The sequence below is a fragment of the Natator depressus genome, chromosome 4 (assembly GCF_965152275.1).
Source record: "Natator depressus isolate rNatDep1 chromosome 4, rNatDep2.hap1, whole genome shotgun sequence".
In the NCBI taxonomy this organism is placed as follows: Eukaryota; Metazoa; Chordata; order Testudines; family Cheloniidae; genus Natator; species Natator depressus.
In genome coordinates, this window is record NC_134237.1 from 80,594,624 (window position 1) to 80,622,323 (window position 27,700).

Consider the following 27,700-nt stretch of genomic DNA (forward strand, 5'->3'; position numbering starts at 1 on the left):
ATTTCACTGAAAATATACAGTCATATGCAGCCAGAAAGCTCCCTAAATATTTGCAGATATTCAGGCACACTAGTTATTTCAGTATGGAATAAATTATGCTCAAGACATTTACTCCACGTATATTAGTTTCATATGATAGAATGTGAAAATTTTATACATTCTGTAAAATCTTACTTTTTGATTTAAATACCAATTTTTGAGAGGAATAGTCCAACATAAGGAGGATTCAAGATATACAGCTCTGGCCTAAGGCATCTTTTTAGTGCAGGGCAGAATCCAGACAGGAATAACTAGTCAGCATACAGGCTTCTGTCAGTTCCTCAAACACACGCATCATTTCACTTTATAGAGAGACACATAGGCAGATCACAAAGAAAGGACTGAAAATTCTGTGCAGAAGCTACCAGGGAGTCACACATTTTAAATGACAGCAGAAAAATGGACGTTATGCCTGTGGCTTATGATGACTCTTTGACAAACTCTAGGTTCAACACATACAGTTTATCATTTAGAACACAATCCTAAAAGCATGAAGGGAAATAGAGACAAAGACTAAACAAACATAGATATTTGGTCTTGTGGTAAATTTTATGAGTGTGATCTACTGATTAGAGAAGGAGACTAAGTCAGAAACTTTGGGTTCTATTCTTGGCTCTGTTACGGACCAACTCTACGAACTGGACATGTAATATAAAATGCTAATATTCTCAATTTACCTAAAGTACCTTTAACATGTGTACATTACAATTCACCTTACAGAGACACTGTGAGTTTAAAATGATATAAATAAAACACTTTGAAATGTTCAGGTGAATTGTTCTATAGAAGTGTATTAATTTAATTAATGTAATATTAATAGCCCTTAGAGATCTTCCATGATACCAATATCACAGAAGTTAAGGTATTTTCATTAACTTTATTTACTTTAAATTAAGTATTTAATCACTGTTATTGCACTGTCCTGTCTTTCTGACTATAAGGCCTATATTTTATAAAGGCAAGGGGTAAAATTTTCCAAAGCGCCTAAGTGATTTGCTAAAGTACCGAAACTTCTTAAGTACCTAACTCACTTTTTAAATGGGGCTTTGGCTCCTAAGTCACTTAGGAGGTTTTTGACAATTTCAACCTGGGTCACTAATTTCAAAATGGAAAAAATTACTATTATTTCACTTCAGACAATAAAAATACAACAGTTAGGAATCACCATTTTTCATATGTAAAACATCATCTCTTCAGTTAAAATAGGAAACAGCCTTAATTTAAGAGAGGGCCAAAATCATTTTACCCATGAAGTGCAAGAATCCTTTAAATGGAACTATACCTCACTTCAGTCAGTCTTCATCGAGTGCCTTACTGTACTTTATTTCCTAATCTATTCCTGTTTTCATTTAGCCCTAGAAATGATTTTGAGAGCCAAAATAAACCTCTGCTTCTAAACCATAAATGTGACTGAATTATGTTTTATTCCAAAACAAAATTAAACCAGGCAATATACACATTTTAAGAGTGATCGATTGGTCATTTTAATTTTCAGCTTCTATTTCTTTGTATGTCTGGGAGGATAACACTTCTGGATCCATACTGGATTAGATATTCTACTGACTCCTTCCTTTTCCACTATACTGTCCTAATCTTGCAGCACAAAGCATGTCAAGGTCACATTTGTAAGCCTGGCCACAGATGGAGCTCTTTAACTAGCATAGAGAGACTGATCAGCCATGTTCAATAGCATGGCAATACACCACAGATACCTAGTTAATGAAAAATTAGCTTTAAAATCAGATGCTGTTTCTGGATTACACAAAAATAAAGGAACAAACCTTTAACGCATTTCATTCCAGCATTTTCTGTTGTCTTTAATATTTTGTCCAGTGGTTAATTTGTAATTCAGTTATTTGTTCTTCTGTAACCAGAACATTCAGGTTTAAATGATAAAACTTGTGGTACATCATGTAGGGTTTGTATATACAGGAAGGATAACCTGGAGTAAAATAGGGTGTAAATTTAAAGCAGATTAACTATTCCTGGTTAACTATGTGGGGATGTTCTTATTCCAGAATAAGAGTGCTTTATCCCAAATTAGCTTAATCCCATAGATCTTTTTTCTGGACTAATTATGAACAGTTAATCAGGAACAGCTACTCCAGAATAACACCTCCTGTAGACAAGGGCCAAGATATTATTTTGGGACTAAATCTTCAAAGCAATCTCAATCCACCCTCCATTTTAATGTGAACAATTTCACATATGTAATCACTTATATGTGTTCTGTTTTTCACATAAACAACAGTGCACACAAGTGATAAAATTTACCTGTACAAAATCCACTTACATGTTTAATCTGTAAACATGCATGGAAATTTACTTATTTATATGCTATTGTTATGAGCTGGGTTAAGCTTCGTTATGGGTTGAGTGAAAAATCTCGTTGAAACTGATGTGTGAATGGATCTGTGACACTAAGCACCCCTATATTTACACCTTAAACACTATCGCGATAATCTTTGTACAAAATATGCCTTGTGAGGTATCATTTGAAATCTAATAACTCACTGATCAATAATATTCTTGCATGATGTATGTATGTGATATGTGTTATGAATATATTCTGGAATTAGGACTAAAAAGTGTGTGTAAACCAGGTATGTCAGGGGGACGTCCATCCTAAACAAAGGAATGTGTGTTAACCTCAATTTACATATAAGCAAGAAACAGGACCATCAATACAGCAGAGGGAGGAGATGGCAGGAAACAGAACAATTTGCGTTTCAGCAAACACAACCTGGAGAAGAAAGAACATGGAACTTTCTTCACCACCAGACTCCAGGTTGCCTTCTCCACAGCTGGAATAAACTTTAATTTGAGAGGTAACCCTCAAAAGAATCCATTTCAAAGGCTTACTGGTCTATAAAGACAAGGAGATGAACCTCAAGTGATAAACAACTGAATCAACTGATGATGTGCAATATTACTGTGTATGGAGTGAGGTCTTTTCTAAAAGCTAATGACACACTGGTGATTAATATCACTGTGAAATGTATATATTAACACTATATGAGGAAATATGGATACTTAATGACATATTTTAAAGTCTGTGGCGATATGAGGAGAAACAGTTTCCTTCCCAGACAGGAGAGAATTTACCTCTCTCATGTAAATTAAGGATGGTGGAATCAAAATGATGGAAGTTCCATTTATACACAGGGGAGATAGGAAGCCCACAGGAAGACAAGAATGGCATAAGATCATCCTGCCTCTTGAAATAAAAGTAAGTGAACTTTGGAAGATATAAGCAAGGACACAAGCCATCTTTGGCATTCATCACTAGATAAATACAAGAGGACAGAGCTCTTGTCAGCTCAAAAAGATGGGTCCTTCAACCAAGAGGCAGGGGGAGGAGTTGAAGAGAAATATCTTAAACAAAGCCTGTACCTTGCTAGATTAAGTTTTAGACTTTCAAATGCAGGTTTTCACTTTTATTTGCTTGTAACCCTTCCTAACTTTACTCCTTTTACTTGGCATCGTTTAACCTATGTCCTATTGTTAATAAATTTGTTTTACTATTAATTTAAAGCACCAGTGCTGAGTCTGAATTAAAGTGAATGTCAACTTCAGTTAATGGGGCAAGCTGGTGTGTTTTGTGTCTTTAAAGGGAACAAACAAACCTTATTATTTCTCTGAACCGTCCAGGAGAGGGCTGGACATTACACAGTACATGGTTTTGGGAAAACTTGGGTCTGGGAATGTGTTGGGGTCATCCTCCAAGTAGCAACCAAGGCTGATGGAAGCCAGAGTAGGGCTGTAGACAGGTTGCTGGGGTCAGACAGTCCTGATTCAGCAGTTATAAGCACACAGACACTCAGGGTGTGACCTGCATGCTTGTAGGCTGGATGAAAGCACTCAGGCTCGGAGCTACAGTAGCAGGACATTGTAAGGCACTCGGGGTTATAAGACAGGTAGTGACACAACCTCTCATTGGCCTGAATTTCACCCCAGAACGTGAGTGTCCTTCACTTAAGATTGCTGTAAGAGACGGTTACAGGGTCAACTCCTAAAACAAGGCATAATGGAGTCTGCCAAGAAACTAGCAACATGTGGATGGAAGGTTCCACTGAGTATTATTCTTACCAGGTGGGTAGGTGCATATGTGGGAGTGGAAAAAGTCCAGCTGGCAGGGGGCAGACAAGGAACTGGGAGAGACTCAGTGGCAGAGCAAGAAAGCCAACCAGCAGTCTGTAAGCACAGTGAATAACCCTGGAAGAAGCCTAGAGAGAGCTTTTGAATTTGGTGCTGGCTAAAGAGCAGTGGGGCACTAAGCAAAGAATCTATCCTGTGTTTGGCTCCTCCTGCATTTGGAGAAGTAGGACTTTGTACATACCTTGTAAATAAACAAGACTGCAGCAAAGAAAATCCAGACTCCATCATCAATTTCTACTCCCAACTCAAACATCCCTAGGGTCATGAACTAGACTTGAAAAGGAGCAACACTATAATTTGGGCACACAAGGGACAATGCACCAAAGGGTTCATCTACACTGCAGCTGGGAGTGCCTGTCTACCCATGTTGGGAAGTACACATTCTAGCTAGCATGCTAAAAATAGCAGCTCAGCCCGGGGACCATGGGCAGTAGTTCACTGGGTATATACCCAAGGGATCCTGGTAGTTTGTATTCAGGTGACTAGCCTGAGTTGCTGCCCATGCTACCTTGGCTACGCTGCTATTTTTAGCATACTAGCTTGAGCATAGCTTGTGCATTTGTCTATCTGTGCTGGGAAGACACTCCAAGCTACAGTGTAGACATACCCCAAAATTGTGCATGCAATCACTATCACACACAGAGTGGCACATATATAATTATAGGCCATGTTTTGAAAATGTGTCTCCACACAAGTACATTTCACACAAGTATACTTCACAAACTGCTGCAATTGCTACCTACCTACAATGACCCGAGTCATTATATCCAAGAGTCAACGAAACAGCAATGTCTTCTGTGTTCTCTCATCCAGTTGTCGTAATTTTTGCTTTCTGGCCATCACTCTCAGATGTTCATCAACAAAACTTCTTGCACAATCGGATCCCAATTTAGTCTATAGGCTACTGCTGGCTTCACCTCTATACTTCTCATTAGTTCAATGTTATTAAACAGCAGCTGTTTGGTAATGATGATAATGGTTCAACATCATGAAAGGAAAAACTGCAAGTGATTTTTTGTTTGTATAATTTTATATCAAAACTTTTCAGATTTGCATAACAGATATCAAATCTGACATTTTCTCTTCCTATATACACAAATCTCAGAGATATATTAATGGAAGCTCTCCATATGTATGTGAGGCGCAATACTGCATTTGAGAATAGAATTTTCCCTTCTTACATAAATGACTTATTATTCTTTATTTAGGACTGGAACATGGAGTTTTAGTAACAGCTGTTGATTTTCTATACGTACAGAAAAATGTTATTTCAAACAACAAATAAAGTATTTATATTCCAGGTATTTGTATGGTACCTAATCATCATTGTATGCAACTAACAATCCCTGTGGTATTTAATACTATACAACTAGAGAATTATGCTAATTGTAATTAAAGCTATTTATTAAAATTATATAGCCTAAGGATAGTTATGCCAGTTATGTTTTCAAATTATATAGACAGAATATGTCTACCTGCAATTGCCATCTGAATCCAACACCTTGTTCATAATGACCTCAGGAAAATACTTGTGTACGTTTCTATTTTAAACCACAGGAGAAATTTAACAACCACAACATTTTTACAATTGCCATTTGCATGTCATTATTTTTACCATTGTATTATCCATACTAAGTACTGTATGGGGATATTGTGGTAACATCAATGAGGCAAAATTTCACAGTCAGACCTGAGCATTGAGCATATATGAATATGAGGCACAATATAAAGCGCAAAGACTTTTTTCACCTGAAAAACTACTTTGCCCAAAACTATGGGGAGGTCTTTCAAGTCTGGATCCTCTGCAAAATTCATACCATAGGTGAAATCCTGGCCCCATTAAAATCCAGGAGAGTTTTGCCATTGAATTCAGTAGGGCCTGGATTTCATCCAATATATTTGTAGGAGCCATTTGTTGGCTCCTACCTAATGTTTTGTGTTTCCATCCTTCTCCTTTACACTCCCTTTAAATATCACTGAAGCTGGTGTCTTCCAGCCCTTAAAATAATTAACGTTTTCTTTTAAAAAAAGCTCTGTGCCCCAGGTTAATGCTGAGGTATTGTACTAGCTTCTACACCCAGCTTCTAGCCTGCACCATTCATTGTGTTGCTGGTCCCAGTGATTGTCTGAAAGTGAGGTTTCTAGGACTATCTTTAAGGACAAGGGAAGGACCTCACCTGAGTCTGCAACAAACTTTCCTGGGAAGCCATCTGCCAACTAGTGTGTGCCTCAGAACTGAATCTACACAAGGTAGGACCTGAGGAAATGGCAGAATTAGCACTCCTCAGAGGAAGGAAGCCTCTCTTATAAGATTTATCTTAATAAATGTTAGAGGGAAGGAAGTCTGCATATGAGGCCCTAGGCATGAAAACTCTGAGAGACTTCCAGATGCTAACAAGAAAGCACAGGGGAAAAAATGGAGCTTACAAAGAGATTTTGTGGCTTAAAACAGACCTGGAGATGTTGGGCAGAGCATACAGAATTTCTAAAACCTGCCAGGCTTCCCAGACCCAGGAATCATGAAAGGCGTTTGGCCAGGTTGAGAGAGACAGCAAGTTATAGTCATATGATTCAGATTCAAATATAAGCCCCAAACCTTAACAAAAATAGCAGCCTCCACGCACAGCCCTAATATATAACAACTCTCCCTTCTACCTGCTTCCAGTCTACTCTTATTATGCTTAACCAATTTTCTCCCACATACCTTTTCCATGATTCTACAATTTACAGTTAATAAGCTGCAATGCAGCCATATTCTGTACTTTCAACTAGCGGAAGTAAAAAACAAAACAAAACAGAAAAATATTTTCATATTTTATGAAAAATTTTCCCCATTTTTTGTTTAAAACATTTTCCAGCAGTTTCCCAACTGGCCAGAAAGCAATTATTTTCCCCTTTTTTCACTGAAAAAATATTACAACTGACATTTTCTGATCTGCTGTACTTCTGATGTTTTGATGCCAGACAATTTGGTAGACTAAGAGAGTGCTACAGCGTACGCAACAATAGTATTCAGGAGTCCAGTTTGTCAGGACAGACAAAATCTTGGCTCAGGCTGAGTCTGCTCAGGCTTCTGGACACATTTAATTAGGAATGGGAATCTTCAGAGGCTTAGCACAGACATTCACATAGATATACCCATACTCATTCGGAATCATCCTCATCCTAACTTATCACCTGTCCTTACACTAAGTAAGGGTTACCAGATTGCATATATTTTGGGGACACTAATGTAAGCAGCTGCACACAGCCACTAATAGCAACCAGGCCAAGTGTCCAATAAACAGTGAGAAATATCTATTAGCTGGTACACATTAGTCTACTCAAAGATAATACCTGCACCAAGACTGCTCTTATATAACTTTTAATCTTATTAGACACAAGAAACTACAGATTTCTCTTTTCTGTCATTACTTTGCGGTTGAATAAGTTTGGTGATGCTGCTGCATTTTTTGATGGTAATGAACATGGGCTGTGTTTGTTGACATGTGCATTCATTAAGGGAAACATAGGCTTTTATTTTGAGACAAGATATTCACAGGCAGCCCTTTTATGTTGTATATATGGCCCCCTCAACTTGTTCCACCTCATCACTTTATGATAAGTGGCTAAAGTTACCTCTCATTACCTTTTTAATGATAATTGAGCAGTGTTGAGGATAAGGCCTACCCCATTAACATCCTGCACCTATACCCATTAGGCTACTCAGATTATGTTCTTGCTTCCTGTTACTGTTGCTCAGTTTTTGCCATTTAGAACCCATCATCCCCTACAGCTGCAGTCATTATTTTAGGACTAAGAGTCTAGTTAGCAAATAAATGACCTACTTCCCTGCCTCTGTCATTTACATTCAAAGATCTGGCCACTGGCTGGATTGCTTAATTTTATCATTGTTAGGTTCCAAGGATAATTTCCTTGTGGTTTGGGGACTGCACGCAGCACAGAAACTAACTCTCTTTGAGTCATGCTTTTGTAGAGGGGGGAGAGGAAGCGGGGGGAGCAGCTCTAATCTCTCTCTCTCTCTCTGTTTTTATCCAATTGTCTTGGCGGGGACACACTGTTCGTGGTTATTGATCTGGAGTAATAATTCTGGAATAAAGTGATTTTTATTCAGGAATAGAGTGTCCACAAAGAGGGCTGTTCTGTAACAGATAATGTGGAATGGTTTATTCTGCAATAACTATGCGGGTCAACTTCTCTGTGTAGTATCGTGGTAACTACCAAGAGAGCTTGACAGAGCTGACCTGGATCATTTCTTATTATACTTGGAAGAGCATCAAACACATGCTGCCTTTGATGGGTTTTCTCCACTCATTTTATTTTTCTTGTCTACTTTCAGTTAACAGTTTCAATTCTAGTTGCCACCTGCTTTTATTGAAGAGACAATGAATGAGCTTGAGCTTCACACAGCTAAACCTAGAAAATCAGACACCGGTTCTGAAGGTCACAGAATCAGATGAGTGACTACCCAGTATTATAGGAACCTCCTCCACACCAGTAAGAGATAATGGAATTATTTCTACAACCAGAATTATTGTTCAATCACTTTCAGAAGATAAATATCTTTTCTTTGTCTTTACAATGATATTCACCCAAGAGTTCTAAAGGAACTCAGATATGAAATTGAAGAACTACTAATTGTGGTAACTGTGATGGGGTGTCTGCCCCACACTGGTGGATAAAGGGTTAAAAGCAGCCCTGGGGAGGCTGCATAGCCTCCTTGCAGGGCTCAATCAGTGAGGGGCTGCAAGGAGTAGCTAATCAGGGCAGATCAGGCCCATATATAAAGAGAGCTGCAGGGCAGAGGACTCAGTTCTCTCTTGGGAGCCCAGGGAAAAAGGACTGGGTCCCTGAAGGGCTGAGTGATCCACCAGAGCAGGGTCGTGTCAGGTCAGGTCAGGTCAGGTCAGGTCAGGTCAGGTCAGGTCAGGTCAGGTCAGGTCAGGGTGAGTGAGTGAGTGAGTGAGTTGGATGGATGGATGGATGGATGGATCTCCAGCCTGACTGGCTGAAAGACTGAAGCCTGGATACAGGGGCGGAGAAAGTGCTAGAGCTATGAGGAAGTAGCCCAGGGAAACAGACCCTAGGGGTTAATGGAGATGCAGTGCATGGCTGTTGCCTAGAGGGTACCTGGGTTAGGATCTGGAGTAGTGGGCAGGCCTCAGTCTCCCTCCCCTGACTTGCCACTGAGGGGAGTGGCCAGTGAAGGGCTGCAGTTTGCCACTGAGGCAAGTGGCTAGAATCTTGGGCTGCAGTCGGCCACAGAGGTGAGTGGCTGGACAGAGGACTGCTACTACCCCAGAAGGGGGGGGGCGGGAAACGGAATGGGGCATGGCCAGAGGGCTCTGTCCTGAAGAGGACACTGCAATCCTTGAAGGCGACATGGGTCTGGAGCAGAGGTGACAGCAGGCAAGGCACCACCGGAGAAGGGCGCTCTGTGAAAAGACTGAGCTAATTCCCAGAATGACCAGCAGGAGGTACAGCGGTGGTGAGTCAAATGCCCCCATTACAGTAACGTATTGCTTAAATCTGCTTCTGGAGCCGATGATGGGAGGATCGCTAATGTAGTGCTGATTTTTTTAAAATTATTATTATTATTATTATTTAAAAGGCTGTGGAAAGAATCCTGGCAGTTGCAGGCTGGTGAGCCTAACTCCAGCACAAGGCAAACTGGCTGAAACTATTGTCAAGAATAGAATTATCAGACACCTAGATGAACACAATATGTTGGGGAAGAGTCAACGTCACTTTTGTAAAGGGAAATCATGTCTCGCCAATCTACTAGAATTCTTTGAGGGTGCAACAAGCATGTGGACAAAGGTGATCACAAAGCCTTTTACAAAGTCCCTCACCAAAGGCTCTTAAAGCAAAGGAAGCAGGCATGGGATAAGAAGGCAGATTCTCACAGATCCATAACTGGTTAAAAGATGGGAAACAAAGGGTAGGAATAAATGGTCAGTTTTCATAGTGGAAAGAAGTAAATAGCAGGGTCCTCCAAGGATCTGTACTGGGACCAGTGCTGTTCAACATACTGATAAATTATGTGGAAAAGGAGTAAACAGTGAGGTGGTAAAGATAATACAGAATAAATCAAGATAGCAGTCAGCTTTGGACTTAACTAAGAGTTACAAAGGGTTCTCAAAACTGAGTGACTGGGCAACAAAATGGCAGATAGAATTCAATGTTGATAAATGCAAAGTAATGCACATTGGAAAACATAATTCCAACTACACATACAAAATGATGGGGTCTATATCAGCTGTTACCACTCAGGAAAGGGATCTTGGAGTCCTTGTGGATAGTTCTCTGAAAACATCTGCTCAATGTGCAGCAGCAGTAGTCAAAAAAGCTAACAGCATGTTAGGAACCATTAGGAAAGAGAGAGATAAGAAGCTAGAAAACATCTTAATACCACTATATAAATCCATGGTACAACCACATCTTGAATACCATGAGCATTCCATCTCAAACAAGATTTATTAGGTCTGGAAACAGTATAGAGAAGGGCAACAAAAAATGATTAGGGGGCATGGAACATCTTCCATACATGAAGATTAAAAAGTCTGGGACCGGTTAACTTAGAAAAGAGATGACAAAGGGGGTATATGATAGAAGTCTATAAAATCATGAATGGTGTGGAGAATTTGAATTTACCCCTTCACATAATACAAGAACCAAGGGTCACCCAATGGAATTACAAGGCAGTGGAGATGCTTCTTGTCTTGGTTCATCTCCACAACTTACTTTATCAACAGAAATGATAAAAATGCCAAGACACCAGTTTCTCATACATTTAGGTGGTTTCTCAATGTCTCGAGAACCAATTTCCATTTTTAATTACTTATTGCATTACATATGGAAAAGCAAAGTTAATAAACCATTTGGACTCTTCACCAGCCAATTTGACTTTTAATTTTGTATTAAAACAGTACACACATACTAGCCATCTTATGAATTAGTCTTTAAAATAACTTTGGTACAGATATCTGAGAATGGTGGGAAAATTACATGCTAGCTAAGTACATAAAACATCTACTTAGATGAAAGACATTCCACAGAGGGGAAAAATCTCTGTACAGGTTTATTCAATCGTGTATGCTTCATGTGTAACTAGTACAGCACATTACCCACAAACAATTTCTCCATCCACTGTAAGTACACTAAGTTCAGCTACCAGTGCTTAATAAATATTTGATCCTAATTAGACCTAATGAATGTGTTTGTTTCTCTGCCTCTGCAATGCTATTGCAAATCAACAACAAAAAAGACTCTGCTCCCTCTCCCAACCATTTTTAATGCAGTGCTTCAGTTGAAGAGAAATTCAGAGAACTCAGAAGTTCTGTTCCATTTAAAGTTAACTGAATATTTAAAAATAAATTTTCTCTGTAGCACTGTCAGAACAAGAGATAAAATAGTTATCCAAAACAATGTCTCATTTATGAAAACTTCAGCAGAATCCGCTTGGCCACCAAAAATATACAAACAGTGTCCAAGGCCCTCACTCTGACCTGGGATGACTTACTTGCATTAATTTACTCATATGCCTAAGTGTTTGCAAGATCAAGACCCAAATAATCTTTCAATATTCAATGTACTTTATTAAAAATCTTGAACAAAAGAGACAATTGGCTACTTGGGGCAATTTAATCAAATGTTTGTCTTTTTTTTTTTTTTTTTTTAAATGACAGGTAACTTTGTTATAGCCTTGCAGAGACATATCAATTTCCCTCCAGAAAGGAAAACCATCCAGCAAAGCTAAAAACACATCAGATTTATCTTACTCAGCACTCTCAAAAATTAATGAATGCAAAAGCATCTACTGAAAAATGCTAATAAAATGCTGTAAACTCTTCCCAGTGATGGCTTAAGCAAAAAAAAAGCAGGAGAGAAGTTTGATTTATTGGAATTTACAAAAGTTGGGCACTTTTTTCCAAGTAGAACAACTTTCATCTTGCTTACATTAGTTCTGAAATTCACATGCATTCATTTAGTATTACCTGTATTTCACAGTCGTCAGGTTCATAATGTGCTTCATTTGAACAATTATGGGCATTCTCCTGTTTTCAGTACAAAAATAAAAATTGAGTTTTTAATAAAAAACCCAAAGTTGTGGAGTGAGTGTTGTGGTCTCAGTCGATTTTCCAAGTAAATGAATAAGCATCCGCATCACAAAGAAAAGGCATCACAATTGGCACTAATTGGTACCCTTGTCCGCAGTCCTAGCAGAGAAGTCAAGGATTAAATGCATGCATACAGACAGAGCTTCCCCAATACTTCTAGAGGTGGTCAAGGACAGGGTGAGAGACACTGGCATAGTACAGCGTGTAAGCTTGCACTGTGACTTCCAGAGCTGCACCCTACTTTGTTATCAAAGAGAATTTTTGTTTTCAGGAATGTCGATCTAGTACCTTTTAAGCCCTCTAAATTGTCTTTAAAATACATTTTTCCTCTAGCAGGATGGGAAATTAGGGAGATTATCACTTTTATAACATTCCCATAAAATAAATCTTTGATGCATGAGCCAACATTCTCAAAAATGGGGGCCTAAAGTTAGGCCACTAAATCCATATTTTTAGGTGTTTATAGAAGTGGCCTAATTTGACTGAAATAGGAGTTATTGGGTGCTCAGACAGGCCATTTATTGCAGTATTGCCAACTCCAAGCATGCAAAAAATAATGAGGTAGGCCCCCAAAATCATGTGATTAGCTTAAAAACCACAGGATATTAAAAATGTAGTATATTTAGGCTTCTCTTTTACTTTGTCTTTGGGTTTTGGAGCCTTTAGGATACAATTGGGTCACATTTTCTATCTTCCCCTGCAATCACAATGGCAAGAAGTTTATTTAAAAATAAAAGCTAAGATTATAGAAGGTGGGATTTTATACAAAACCCAAATATTGTGAGATTAATTTTAAATGCACAAGAATTAGAAACATTGATTTAGGTGCCTAAATATGAACTTTAGGAGTAAAATTTTCAAAAGCATCTAGGTGATTTAGGATAACTATTTTCAAAAGTGACTTAGACTCTTTAAATCAATGGAAGTTCAGTGCCTAGGTGCTTTTTAAAATTCCCAGTAGGCACTTATATGCATCTTTGAGCCTTTAATACCTTTAATAACCTGGCCCTTAGGAGTCTAAATCTCACTGAAAGTCAATGGGAAATGTTTGAGGCAGTACTTAGTTGGGTGGCCCTTAGAGCAGATGGTGGAAATGTACCAGTACCAGCCTTATACCTGGTGCAGTGCGTGTCCCCAGGTACACCGTATGCCTCCTTACTCCCTTATGCAGACATGTAAGGTAGGCCACAATCTGGACTGTAACATGCAGTACTTTTCCCCGCTTCACATTAGTTTACTCAGAAGTAAGTTGACTTAATTAAAGAAATTGCTTGGGAGAGCTCCAGGCACATGTTGCATTAAGTACAACAGTTTAGGGAGTATTACCATCTTGATTACCCCCTGTCCTACCTATTAGTTATAGGAAGCTAATCCAGTGCAATCTTTTTGTTCAATATGTGTCAACTTTAAAGTTTTAATCAAACTCAACCTAAAGTAGCAGCAGATAAAAACTACATAAATATAACCAGGTTTCCCAGGATATTCTTATGTTCCCCTTTAATTTTTCTTGCCAAATAATATTGTAATAAAGGCTTCTCCACAATACACGGACATCTTTCACTCTTAAAGATTCTGCCTTTTCACATTGCAGTGCTGCATAAACATCAAGTAATGCTCAATAATTCACAATTGCCATATTAACACTTTTAATGAGTGCTGACAAATAGGTAGAGGAGAAGCTCAGCAAATCTATCTATCTATATGACCCTCACCATTATGCCATCAGAATACCACCCCAAGAATTGAAGTTGGGTAAGTATTATCATATTTTTACAAATGGTCAATTGAGATACAGGAAAATGACTTATCCCAGTTAACACACAAAGTTTATAATGAGAACAGGAATTGAACCCAGATATCATGAGTCCGAGTCCAATAAAATAATCCTATATACCCTCCCACATTCTTAACAGCAAATGTCCTCATACAACTTTGACTTTTAGAAACCTCTTTTTTTATTATTCACTGTATACAGATGATCATTTGGGTTGCATTTTATGGCATAGGAAGTATTCTATTAACGATCACATTAATTTCAGAAAATAAAAGCTACATTTTGGAAGATGGATGCTGTAAATAGGATATAACATATGGGTTAAAGATATCATTACTTCTTGTTTCCTCTCTCAGTACTCATAGTGTGTCAACACCAGAACTTGTATCTTACACTGATGTTTAGCTGAGTCTATGCCTGCCCTGTATATGTTAGTGTAAATGACACCATACCAGCTGAGCTGCCTCCAGTCTTTCAAAACATCTGTTTACCTTTGGGTAAAGGGAAAGCAAGGACAGAAAGCTGGATGTGGTGTGTCATGTATTGGTACTAAGAAATTATCATCATAGTGATAAAATACTACTGGAATCTTTTACTCTCATTCCTCATCATGAGGGTACTTTAGGTCACCCTGTTGCAGCATGGATAAAAATCAATGATTCAGAATATAAAAATCAGATTTTATTTAAATTGGATTTTTTTGATAAAATGGTTTTTTCCTCAAAAACCAATCTAAAGATAGTTTTAATTAAGATACATTATAGCTCAAAGATATCTCATCATGGAATAGGGATTATAAAGTCTAATTCTATAGTATGAGACAATATATTCATGTAATGTTTAAGAAAAGTTTTGTAAATGAGTTCGAATAGTTCATGGATTAGGGACCCAATCTTATGGGGTTCCAGGGGCTTCTGTATAGATTATTTAGGTTAATCTTTCTATCTGCCCAATGGGACTCAGTGCTTAGTCTAGAAGATACCATCAGAAACGCTTAGTTTTGAAGTTCTCAAACTTTTGTGGATTTGTGTCTCCAGAGATAACATGCTTGTTAACAGCAAAAATGTTTTAAAATAAAAAATAATATATAAAGGTGAGAAACAACAGACCACAATCCTATTGTCCCTCTGCAAATTTGTGTACACAGTCAATCCCTTACCTCTCTCTAAAAGTGCAAATTTTCAAAAAAGTTCAATGAATAGAAGATTGTTCGGGGCGGAATAGATCTGGACAAGGAGAAGAAGTCTGGAGATAAATGTGAGACGGGAGAGACAGGCAGTAGAAACAGAAGTGAAACTCTTTGAGCAGCATATTCCAGAAGTCTTGAGGTCTTTCTGAGTGTAGCCTTCATTGATTTGAGATCTACCATACAATTCTCTCACTAGGAAAGGGAAAACCTATAATGGCAGCAGGCCATCAAAGAGACCCAGTTTGGGAATAAGAAGCATTCAAAAATATATGTTTGCTGATGTTTTAAAGAAAGTCACACCTGTGAACTGGTGGAAGTCACTTAAGCACAGGATTGTTTTCCTCTTAATACAGCATGGCAAGAAAATCCTCCAAATATTAATGATAGTTCACCTCTCAATGACTTCATAAATATCTACTTCAATTACCTTTGGCAAATGAAATAACCAATCATTCATTCATTTTCTGATATAGCTGTAAAACTAATCAGAAAAGTTTTCAAAATAAATCACTTTAAAAATGTATAGTGTGTACCTTCCAAAAATCTCTGAGTTGTGAAGAATGTGTACTAAGGTTATAACAACCAACAAGAATGCACTTTTATGTAGAAATCCATGATTAAATTGAGTCTTCCTGACTAGTGATTTAAATCATGATTTAAATAATAGAATACCAGGGTTGGAAGGGACCTCAGGAGGTCATCTAGTCTAACCCCCTGCTCAAAGCAGGGCCAATCCCCCAATTTTTGCCCCAGATCCCAAATGGCCCCCTCAAGGATTGAACTCACAACCGTGGGTTTAGTAGGCCACTGCTCAAACCACTGAGCTATCAAATCAATTTGATTTAAATCAAATCCATCCTACCCTGTTGTGAGGATTCTCACCATGAAGCGCACTCCACAGAACATGTATATTTAAGTTTAATTACTTGAAATTGCCAGTTTGTTAAATTAAAAATAGTGAAAACATATGTACAAGTTTTGCTCTTCCCTGAAAAGCTATCAAGGCCATTGTTGTTATGCAGGTTCACATGAAACCTGGTGGCCTACAGAGATAAGCAGTTCACTACATTTCAAGCATTCAGGGCTTATCACAGTCTATTCTTTGTCTACATTTAATTTTTTATAATACATTTCACTGATTAAATTACATTGTAGATAGAATAAGCCAGATTGGGCAGCAACACTGATGCCTTGTTGAGACCTAGTTTCAGGCATGAACCTCATACTTCTCATTGGATCCTGAGGAAAGGTAATGGTCACTTTGCATGCAAGTGGCTCCAGGTGTTTGGTCACTGAAACGGTGTTGGCTTTGGTTTTGAAGTGGATTGCTCCCCTAACCTTCCAACCTGATGAACAGGACCACAGTTGAAACCATCAAACAATACTGTACGTTGCTAGAACAAGTATCTCTCTCCAATACAGTCCTCCGTGGTTTATATCTTCAAACAAATGGCAACAGAGGAGGGAAAGCACAACTACCATCACCTCATTCTTATAGAGCATCAAAAAGCAACTCACTAGTTCACCAGATTTAAGGAGGGTGACAAATTTGAGATTTTTTTGGACTGGGGCTGAGTCATTTACATAGATAATTTTTCTGCATGTCCTCTCCAGTGATGGAGTGGAACACTATCTGGAATAAACAGCGATGTTATAAACTACAGAGGACGGTATTGAAAATATCTATAATATTCTTACAAAGCACGATATTTTGGAAATAAATATTTTGGGAAGCTAAAAAATATGTTCAGGGATATAACTTAGATAGATCTCTAGATCTAAATATCTAGATTCAGTGTTGCTTAAGAGCAAAAAAACAAAAAACCCTGTGGTTCTCTAGATCAGTACAAGCCCAATTCTGCCACATTTACCTCAGACCAAGCGCAGCCTCAATGAAATCAGCATGACTACAGGTGAAATAAGGTACTAAACACAAAGATGGCAGAACTGGACCATATATTCCTTTTTATTATCGCTGTGTTGCAAATTCCAAGGTCCTTAATGTGTGTGGCTGATCTCTTCCTTTCAATATTAAGAAATTCTCAGTTTTCATTATTGTTACTGTGGCTATTGGTACTCCTTTAGCCAAAACTGCAGTTGTGTAATGAGGAAGAAATAATTTGGAAAAGGGACAAAAATGTAACTAGTATGACATCTGCCCTGTTAGCTACAACATTCATTCCACTTAATGATTCACTGGAAAGAAATGTCACAGTAAGAACCCAGTTGCTCTGCCAATTAATTCATGAACATATTTGGACAAATTGGTGGGACTCAGGAAAAAAACACCTTTAATTTTAGACAAACTAAGTGAAGTGTGCAGGTCTCTGTCTGAACTCTGAAAATAATCCAAATGGAAAAAAAAAGTCAACTTTGGGCAAAGCCAGATGAAGAAATAAAGCAGCAGAGGGAATGACAGCCATTGTTTCCATTAGTTACATGTTCAGCAATTTTGTCATCACAGCAATGTTCAAAACATAGCCTATTTCTGATTTTACTTTCCCCACCTTTACCTGGGTCTAACTCCTTTGACTTCAGTGGAGTTACTCCTGATTTACACCAGTGAAAGCAGAATCAGACCCATAATGTTGTACCATGGGTACTGTGCGATATAATTGGTTATGTTTTGGCTATATACAGTGTATGTTTTATAGTAAGAATTAAGGTATTAGAATAAATGAATAGGATAGTGGATACTAGTATTAGCCATTTTCTTTTCATGCCTTGTAAGTAACAGACAGGATTTTGTCTGTGTCTGTGTTAATTAGATTACAGGAATTTTGGAGGTTCAGGCCCCCATGTGGGAGAGGACAGTTACAAGATTTAGTAAGGTCTAATTTATGATGTCTGTCTTGTTCAACATAAAACACTGCTATTTGTTACCTTTTTGAAGGTCTCTGCAAAGAACTGTTTGTGTGAATGAGGAATGTATGCATCAGGGAAAGATAAGGTGTCAAGGCCATTTTTGAAGCCAGATGGCCAAGGGTGGAGGAGTGAAGAAACTGAAGAGACTCAGAGATGACAGAACTATCAACGCGCATCTATGTGTGAGGAGGGCAGACTGATGACCCTGAGGTGAAGGCTGGCACCCTTAAAACACAAGATAATTGATTAAATCAAAACCAGAAAGGATGACCCTCTTGGAGGTGTTTTGGGCCATCAAAAGAGAACACCAATTAAGGAGTAACTGGTCACAAACTGACCCAGCAAAATCCATAGACTTCAACGGAGAAAAAAAGGCTATAAGAATACGGTGCTTTGGCATGGGACTTTGGGTTCGTCTTGCCACTACTCCAGGAGCATCAGATCGTGACCGAGAAAGCCCGGCTCCCCTCTGTGACCAATCTGGCTGGCCACCAGATTGATCCAGACTCTCGACTGGCAGGACACGTGTGTGTGTGTGTGTGTGTGTGTGTGTGTGTGTGTGTGTGTGTGTGTAAAGCATATGCTAATTGCTGTATTCTCAATAAATGCGCCGTGTTGCCTTTTCCCTTATTAAAAAGATCTCGTGCTCTGTTTAAGCATAACAATAACATTTACTATTTCTGGGCTCAATTATATATTTAAGCTATTTAGGCACAACTCGCCATTGCAGGCAGCGTGGAACTATACTGCCCAGGAGGGATTATACACACTTAAGACAAAATGCATCACGGCATTTCCAAGCAAGCATGGCCTGTATGTCTATTGCACCTTTAAAAGTTTTTGAATGAGGGCTAAATAATACAATATGTCAAAATCGGTTTATTGTGAGTAAGGATTTCATCTTTGAGATCACACTGATTGAAAATATAACTCACCAATGCTGTAATAAAGCCAACTGCAACCTCTAAATATATACGGTAACTTTTAAAAAAACAAGTATAACCAAAGTATGTCAGACTGGCCCTTATTTATTAGTTTTAAATTAACAATAAAATTCACGATTAGGAAACAAGTCAAGAACTCATCTGCTCAGGATCAAGGAGGAACACACACTGTTTTTACTTTCCTAACACTTACACATTTGTGCTATAAACTATTCATGGATGTGAAAGTGAGTATTACTAAAAAATGAATATTCTGGATATACCTAGGGCCAAATTTTAAAAGCAGAATGCCATGCACTTTTTATGGTACCATACACATAATAATGATACAATCAGGACACACACCACTGTACTTGAAAAAGCCATGCATTTGCAAGCACTAATAAATAATACTTTGCATTACACATCCAAAGATCTCAAGGCACTTTATAAAGATGAATACAATAATTATTCCCAATCAGAGATGGGGAGCTAAGGCACAATAAGGTTAAGTGAGTTGATTACAGTGACAAAGTGAACTCATGGCAGAGTAAAATCAGGTCTTCTGTGCTGTAACCACTCTTCCCCCCCTTCTCCCATTTGTATGTACAGTTACTGATCTAGTACACGGAAATGCTTGTGCATATGCGGAAATGCAGGGCCCCAATCCTGCCTAGGTCTGGGCAGCTACAACAAGTACATATGCTATGTTTTTACGTCCTTCTACAAAAAGAGCTTCATGAGTTATTTTTGTTTTCCTTCCCCATTCATTGACTGCAAAAATAATGCTGTGTTTTAGGACTGAAAAGGTATATTTTAAAACTTGCATCCTGTATATGCCTCATACTATCCTGTGAATGGTTTTTGTAGGATCTTCTATTGATATTGCTCTGAAGCATACTTCATAAACGGATTTAGACTCCAATGATTGCCACAAGTTGTGACTCAATCCCTGAGGGAGGCGGGAGATGCCTTTCTTCACTTAAGCAGTGCAATATGTGCTTTCTTAGGCAGAGTTCTAGAAACCCGCTCTATAGCGCTCAAACTGTCAGGCAGAGAAACCACCTTGAAAATGCAGGGTCACTACACCAAAGGCCTTGCGGAAGCAAATGAACTTCTCTGCCCTTTCAAGGAGGTTTTTCCCCCTTATATCTTGTCAATTAACAAGAAGAATATTTGAGCTGCCTTCATGGTGGAATGTTTTGTTCAGTATTTCTCAGGGTGGACTTTTGTTACAAAAACAAACAAAAAAGAGAAATGATTCAGTAAAAAAAACTCTACTCACTATACTAATTGACCTAAAATAAAGAGAATTTCTCAGTGAGAATAGCAGCCAAAGTTCCCTTCACTCTGCATGGACATGTAGTTATCCTGTTGTATAATTATAAACTTACTAATATTAACAGACCTGCCAAGTCTCACTCATCTTGCTGGAGTTTCTCTTAATTTTCATTATTATTTTAAGGCAGGTTTTACAGCACCACACCTGTTGTTATGAATGTGTGTGTTTCAATTGCACACCATAGGCCTGATTTTTAATGGGACCTTGACCCATCCTCATTTTTGCAGGTTCAAAATGTCATGCATTTGCTCACGTGAGAGTTTACTGGATGAGGCTTTATGTTCATGTAGGGCATATATTGCTCGTGTAGCTGTGTGTCCAGCCCTGCACGTAGGGTGTGATTCACAGATCAGAAATCAAATGCAGAGGAATATCTTTCACCAATATTTTTTTTGACAAAGCAGACAATATGTTAGATTCAAATCTTTCATATTCTCTGTAGATAGGTCAGTGCCACGGACTGCTCATTTTCCGCTCACTGACTAGTTCTAACCTAAGAAATAATTTCAGTTTCAACTTCATCTGTGACAGACAGGAGGGCGCCACATGTAATTCTATACAATACTGAATTAGTTTATTGGCCTTCCTTAACCTTTCTTCATTGTCACAGTGCCATCTTTAGTAGCAAATTGCTCAGTGGTAAAATCCAGTAGGAAACAGAGGACTTGGTTTCTAGCTCCCTATTCTGCCAGTTCTGCAACCTTCTAAATATCTAAAACAAAAAAAATTAATTCATTTAACAGTTTAACCTAACTCATAATGGCAACAGTACATCTAACTCTTAATATTTTATTAGAACATAAGTTTATTCTTTGCTAGCTGCTTAGTGTCACCAGTTTTTAACTGGATGATTAGTGAGGATGCACAGCAAACGTACAAATCAAGGAAACATCTTAATCATCTAAAGGATTTGTTAAGAAACATATGTTGTTGTTAGAAAATGAATTTCCAGGAACTCATGCTTAATAGATGATACATGTAATGAGCTCTGTAGGCAGACAGTGCATTCATAAACAAGGGGTTGAAAGCCTGTCATGGAATCCTGACCATTAATGGTAATGTTGAGAGACTCTGAAGGCACACCAGTGCTTGATGGTCAAAGGTTGGTGGCCTTTTGGGAAACAAGCTAAACAGAGGAGAAAATGGTTTTGACCCCTCCAGGATTCCATCTCGAATACAAATGATTACAAGAAAAATAATAATATACTACCCACAGCCAACTTTAAAACTATAGAGTATCTGTTGAGCAACAATATTTTAATAGCCAAAAGGTTATTTCTATAATAGCTGCTCAAGTGATTAATATAGTTGTAAAAAGAATATGATTTACTGAAGGTTTTTATTCTTAGATTTTGTACTGATGACTGACTTATTACTTGCTGTATTTATCTAACAGTCACCTCCATGGAACGACAAACAAACCACACCACAGACAGAACTGTATGCTCTCAAATAGTTTTGTATCATTGTTCTGGCTGGTCAAAAGTTATTTTCAGAAAAGGGTGGCAGATGCTGTAGCCCATTTAAAAGTGAAGAAAAAAAGATTACATTTGAGACACTGAATTAATTTTGTATCTATTGCAGCACTCGAGGAACATTATAAAAATAATATATTAAAAGCAGCTTTAATTATATCATCAAGAGCGGTCCCTTAATGAAGGAACTGATTTTTTTTCTGTAACCCATTGTCCTTCCCCATTCCTTCTGTTTCTTATCCCCATTTGCCATATCACATCCAAATTCAGGTCCTGCTCCTGCAGTCAGAGACTCCCAGGCAGTCTCTAATGCTCACACACAGATCCATTTAAGTCAACATGGCTCAAAACAAGCACAACAGTCTCTCTCCAAACAAGCACAAAGGTTCATGACTGGGACCTTACAATATAAACTTTGGGACATCAAGCCATGTGCCACATTCTTTACAACCTTCACTTATATTTGTGCTAAATGAGTGTCACGCTGGTGTAAAATGCTACCCAATCAGAATTCTCCACCCACTTTGCACAAGTATACATGACTGGGTTGATTTTTTAAAAACACATGAAATGGGCCAGATACACTGCTCTGAAGAATGAAGTGCTTAATTTACTTCACAGCATAGGTAAGGCATGAGTTACACAAATACAACCATTCCAAATCTGCCTGACAAATAAGCCTCAGTCTTAACCTAGAGGGACCTCTTCTAAAGGAGAAAGAATAGTTTAAGTTCAGTGCCCAGTCCAACCATGGCCACCCTTCTGAGACACACAAGAGGGATGCCATTTAATGTAAACTCTGGTGGTAGTTTTTGTGATATGGACACTTTTTCAATGGGAAATGAACTAAGGGTACTAGATTCGTTTCACATAGACCTTTCAAACACCATCCAATGGTCACAAATTTTGGCCATTATTTACTTGGACCAGACCGAGATTCGGAATCTCGAGATGAAAGGACCGGAGACCATTTCCAGTCCCCACAGGGTAGAGTTTTAATACAAAACTATTTCCCATTGGTGGAAAGGCTACCATCAGTATTAATAATCACCTCAGTTTGGAGTTTCAAGTAACATACCCTTTTGTCAGTCCCCTTTTCTAGACACAGTATGGCCAGAAGATTTCTTCCATAAGCTGCAACTACACAGGAACATGCTAAACAGAGAGAATATATGATACAGTAGAACCTCAGAGTTACAGACACCTCGGGAACGGAGGTTGTAACTCTGAAATGTTCGTGACTCTGAACAAGCCGTTATGGGATGCTCCTCATGGCGGACTGCTCAGAGCTGGGGCTCACAGCTCTGCAGTGCCTGCCCGGTGAGTGGGGCTGGGGTTAAGCAGCTGGTTCTAGCCCCCTGGCTGCAAGAGTTATGAGTGGGGCACTGCAGTGTCAGTGGGCATGCGGTGCAGGCTCTGGTCCTTTAAAACTCAGCTGCTCCTCCAAAGGGCAGTGTGCAGGCAGGAGCTTGGGCTCAGGCTCCAGCAGCTTACACTCCAAGTTTCGGAAGCATCTCAGGAAGTTTCTTTCCCAGGCTCTGAGCTTTCAAGCTTGTCCCTCTCTGAGCCAGGGGGGAGGGAAAGGGGAAAACAGCATTCACCGCCTCCTACCTGTAAGCGGCTGCCCTGCGCGATGGTGATTAGGGGGTGTGAGGGTGGGGACAGGCAATGCAGATGTGCCTACCTGTAAGATGCAGTACAGGCAAAGTACAGTATTCGCTCTTTTTATTTTGGTCTCTGATGCTGCCTGATTGGTTACTTCTGGTTATCCCTAGTGTCCGGTAGACCAGTCAGTCCATCACTCTGGTGTTTGCATCTTTGAGGTTCTACTGTAGTGTGGTACAAAGATTTTATCACCATGAGATTGAAATGGGTCCATCTCACAGTGGTGGCAAGGGGATGTTAGAATAAGCCATGAAGGAAATGGATTAGTAGGCAGAGTGCAGGCAAACACAATTTACCACATGCATATCACCACAACATACTACTACTAGTCACCCACTTGGCTCACAGCAAAAATCTGATTGTGTTGGGTGACTAAATTACATTTATTTTCATTACTTGTATTACAGTAAGCAGTTGGCTTCAGGGCCCAGTTGTGGTAGGTGCTACACAAAAACAGAGTAAACTGTTTTTCCAGGTGTTTTTTTTTTCTTATTCTTCTTTCACTAGAGTCATTTTCATAGTAAGGGTAACTAGAGCAGATTTTCTGTCTGACTGGTACATTTTCATGATAAATTTCAAAGATGAATACTACACTGATTATATAGTTAGTGAGTGCATATATATAAAATTAATCATCTTTCAAAAAATAGTTCTATATAAAATATTAAAAGCTAAGCCAGAATTAATGTATTTTAATGTTTTGCTGCTGCATTTAGATAAATACGAATGATTATTAAAAGATTTAATGAGATGTTAATCCATACAGACCTTTGCTATCAGTTTTTCTCACCTTAGTCAAAGAATTATCACTATGTTTTCAGGTGGGAATTTACAAGTGTTAGCCATCAGTGTGTGTAACTTCACACAGCAGAACATGAATAGTGTTTGCACTGACAGATTATATAGCAATGGATTTAGAGAAAGAACTGTATGTTAAATGAAGATGTGTTAAGCTCTCAGTCAAAAGAAAAAAATAGGAAAAAAATACAAGTGGAAAGACTATTGTCAGAAAATCTATGCATATGTGGCTAACTGCATACACTGCCTACAGGGCGCTTTGTTTTGTTTCCATTCAGTGCCTTATTTTAATACTCAGTTTTTCCTCTTGTTCACTGTGGAACACAGCCTACTATCATCTGATGTGATATTAGCTGGCTGGATATCACAATTATTATGTAATTTGTCTGGGTGCATAAAGACACGAATCAGGAATTTGAAGGCGGCAAATGAGTTGAAATAATTAAACATATGCTTCAGCAGTGATGTAAATAAGGCAAGATATCACTCCATTCCCATAACGACAGAATCAGAAGTATTACTGATGCAGGCACCAGATTTTATTTTTAATTTATAGAATAAATGGCACATTTCAACTTTACAATGTGGAAAAAAAACAGCCAGTTGTTAGTGGTAGTCACTAAAATTTGACATTAATTGAAAATAGATTCTGAATGTTGATATTGGGATAAGATCAGCACAACATGAATGCTAAAATTTATCTCCAGAGTGTTAGTATGTACCATTTTCTATTCCTATAGCCAATGATCTGCGAGCCCATAGGTTTCATATGCCAGAAGACAGCCATTGGTGTTGTGAAGCAGCTAATTATCTCCTTCAGGTTTCTAAGGATGGTCTTGGTGAGCACAGTGTTCTTCTTGATCAGATGCAGCCAGATATCTAACACCTATTATCCAGGTTTAGACTTCTGGAACATGAGGTCTTCTGGGCTGGTTTCACAACATGATGACATCACAGTTAGAGATTGATGAATAGTGGGAAGATATATTTGTAATTTGATCCAATCATACGAATATCCTTCCCTGTTAGCTTTTCCACAGAGATTTGTGCAACTGAACTTTGTTCATAAAAATGTTTGGGAAGGAGGTTTTATTTGAGTAAATACAAATATACTCTTGGTAACTAACTTATTTCTATATATAAAAGACTATTTGATCTGGAAATGCATGTCTGGCTGTCAAATATATACATCACTCTCCTCACACACACGGTGGAAATCTACCAATAATAATAATAAAAAACAAATAAGAGAAAACTAAATGAGAAATCTTCAAGACAGCCAATAAATCTGACTTATTTTTCTTTCTCTGGGGTCTTTATAGAAAATCCAAAAATAATATTCATTTTTTGTGCTAAAGGGGAAAAGGAAAGATTTTAAATGATCTAAAATAACCAATATTTGCTTATTGCCTACAGTGTGACACACTGTTCTCTCCTCAACAGACTCAGTGTCTCAATGATTTCTTCAGGTACTACTTCTTTTCACAAAGATTAGTCCAAGCTAATTAGGGGATGGGAAAAGACTGTGACTTACCTGTATAGTAACTGTTCTTCCAGGTGTGGGTGCAGATGTTTATTCCGTGTATATATGTGTGTGTGTGTGCGTGCACATGCCCAGTACATAGAAGCCGGAGAATTTTGCCTAGCAGTACCCATAGGGGCAGCACTCACACCCTGTGGCTCTCGCCCCCCCCTCAGTTATTTCACATCAAACATCAGGAGTAGAGACCCCCAAAGCAGAGGGGATGTAGGGTGGGTTGTGGAATAAACATCTGCACCCACATCTCAAAGAACAAGAGTTACAACACAGTGTAGTAATGGTCTTTTCCTTGAGTGGTTGCAGATGTGTATTCCACTTAGGTGACTCACAAGCAGTACTCTCAAAATATGGGGCTCAGAATCTGCTCAAAGAATGGCTGCATAACTGCCTTCTCAAAGTCTGCATCTGACCTAGATACAGTGGTAATCACAGTGTCTGGTAAAAGTACATATAGAAGACCAGATAGCAGCCCTGCAAATGTCCAATATTGAAACATCACTGAGGAATGCTATTAACATCATCAAATGAGCCCACAATCTGTGAGGATATGGTGTGAACTACTTCATATGCTGATGTAATGAAGTTATCCATTTGGAAATCGTTTGCCCAGAGACCACCTCACCCCTCATCCGATCTGCACAGGAGATGAACAGACAAGGCAATGCCCAAAAAGGCTTAAGTCTGTCCAAATAGTACGCCCAGAATCGTCTCACATCCAAGGTGTGAAGTCGCTGTTCATCCACATTGAGAGTGTGGTTTAGGAAAGAAAACTGGTAAATCATTTTGTTAACAAGAAACTGCAAAACCACTTTTGATAAAAATTTGGATGTGGCTGTTTGGCCACATTGTCCTTGAAAAGCTGTACACCAGTGGCTCTGCCATTAAGGCATGCAGCTCACATACTTTCCTTGCAGATGTTATAGCTACAAGAAAGGATGTCTTCTGGCACAAGAGGGACAGAGCAGGTTGCCAAGGGCTCAGATGAAGGACCCATGAGGGCATCCAGGACACTATTAAGGTCCAGCAAAAGAATCTGCTCTGACACAGTCAGGTGGAGAAAACTGATTCTCCTTAGAAACCTCACCACTATGGTTGCTGTCAAGTGAATCTTCAATGTGCTGAGTGAGAGATCAGAAGACTGAAGGTGTAACAGGTACTACAAAATGTCCTGAATACAGGCCAGCATTAGCTGAATTTCCTGAGCAAGCAACTAAACTAAAAGATGTTTCCACTTGGTCAAATAAGTCATCCTACTAGAGGACTTCCTGCTGTTAAGCAATACTTGTCGAACAACTTCTGAACATTGTTCTTCCTCATTTAGCGATGTAGCATCCAAGCCATGAGATGTAGAGTGCTGGATGCAAAACTTCACCGTGGTGCTGAGTTAGTAGGATGGAATGAAGAGGAAAAGTGATATAGGAGGTCAAACTGACAGACTGAGAAGGTCAGAGAGAACAGACACTGCCTCAACCAAGCTGTAGGAATGAGAATCAGTTTGATATGACCTAACCTCATCTTGAGAATGACCTGTGGGATGACTGGGATTGGAGAGAAGGCATACACCAGAGTTGATTCCCAGTTGAGATGGAAAGAGACATTGGCTTTAGGGTCGCGAGACTGTTATGTTTTTATTTGCTGACCTTTGCATTTTTATTAGTTTTTTTGCTTTTTTTTAGGTTTGTTTGGTTTAGTGTTTTTTTTAATAGGCTTTGGCTATTTAGCAGCAGGGAGCTTGTTTGTGTGGGCGTTGGCCTTGAGCGGCAGTTTTGTCCCTTATTTTTGAGCCTAGCTGAATTGTTGAGTTAACCCGTT

The 27,700-nt window shown here is 38.7% G+C and overlaps 1 protein-coding gene across 7 annotated transcripts in view; it reads right to left on the reverse strand.

Annotated features, from left to right (window-relative positions):
• SORBS2 (sorbin and SH3 domain containing 2) overlaps nt 1-27,700 on the reverse strand; it is a 279,268-nt gene that overhangs the window by 198,028 nt on the left and 53,540 nt on the right. The window contains exon 3 of one of the 7 annotated variants that reach the window (XM_074951271.1): nt 12,195-12,254. The exons of 5 other annotated variants lie outside the window; for them this stretch is intronic. In XM_074951271.1, the coding sequence (XP_074807372.1) occupies nt 12,195-12,250 (56 nt within the window). In that variant the 5' untranslated portion in view covers nt 12,251-12,254. Of the gene's footprint in view, nt 1-12,194; nt 12,255-23,569; nt 23,715-27,700 lie in introns of all 7 variants that reach the window. One more of the 7 variants, XM_074951274.1, reaches the window with a different exon arrangement.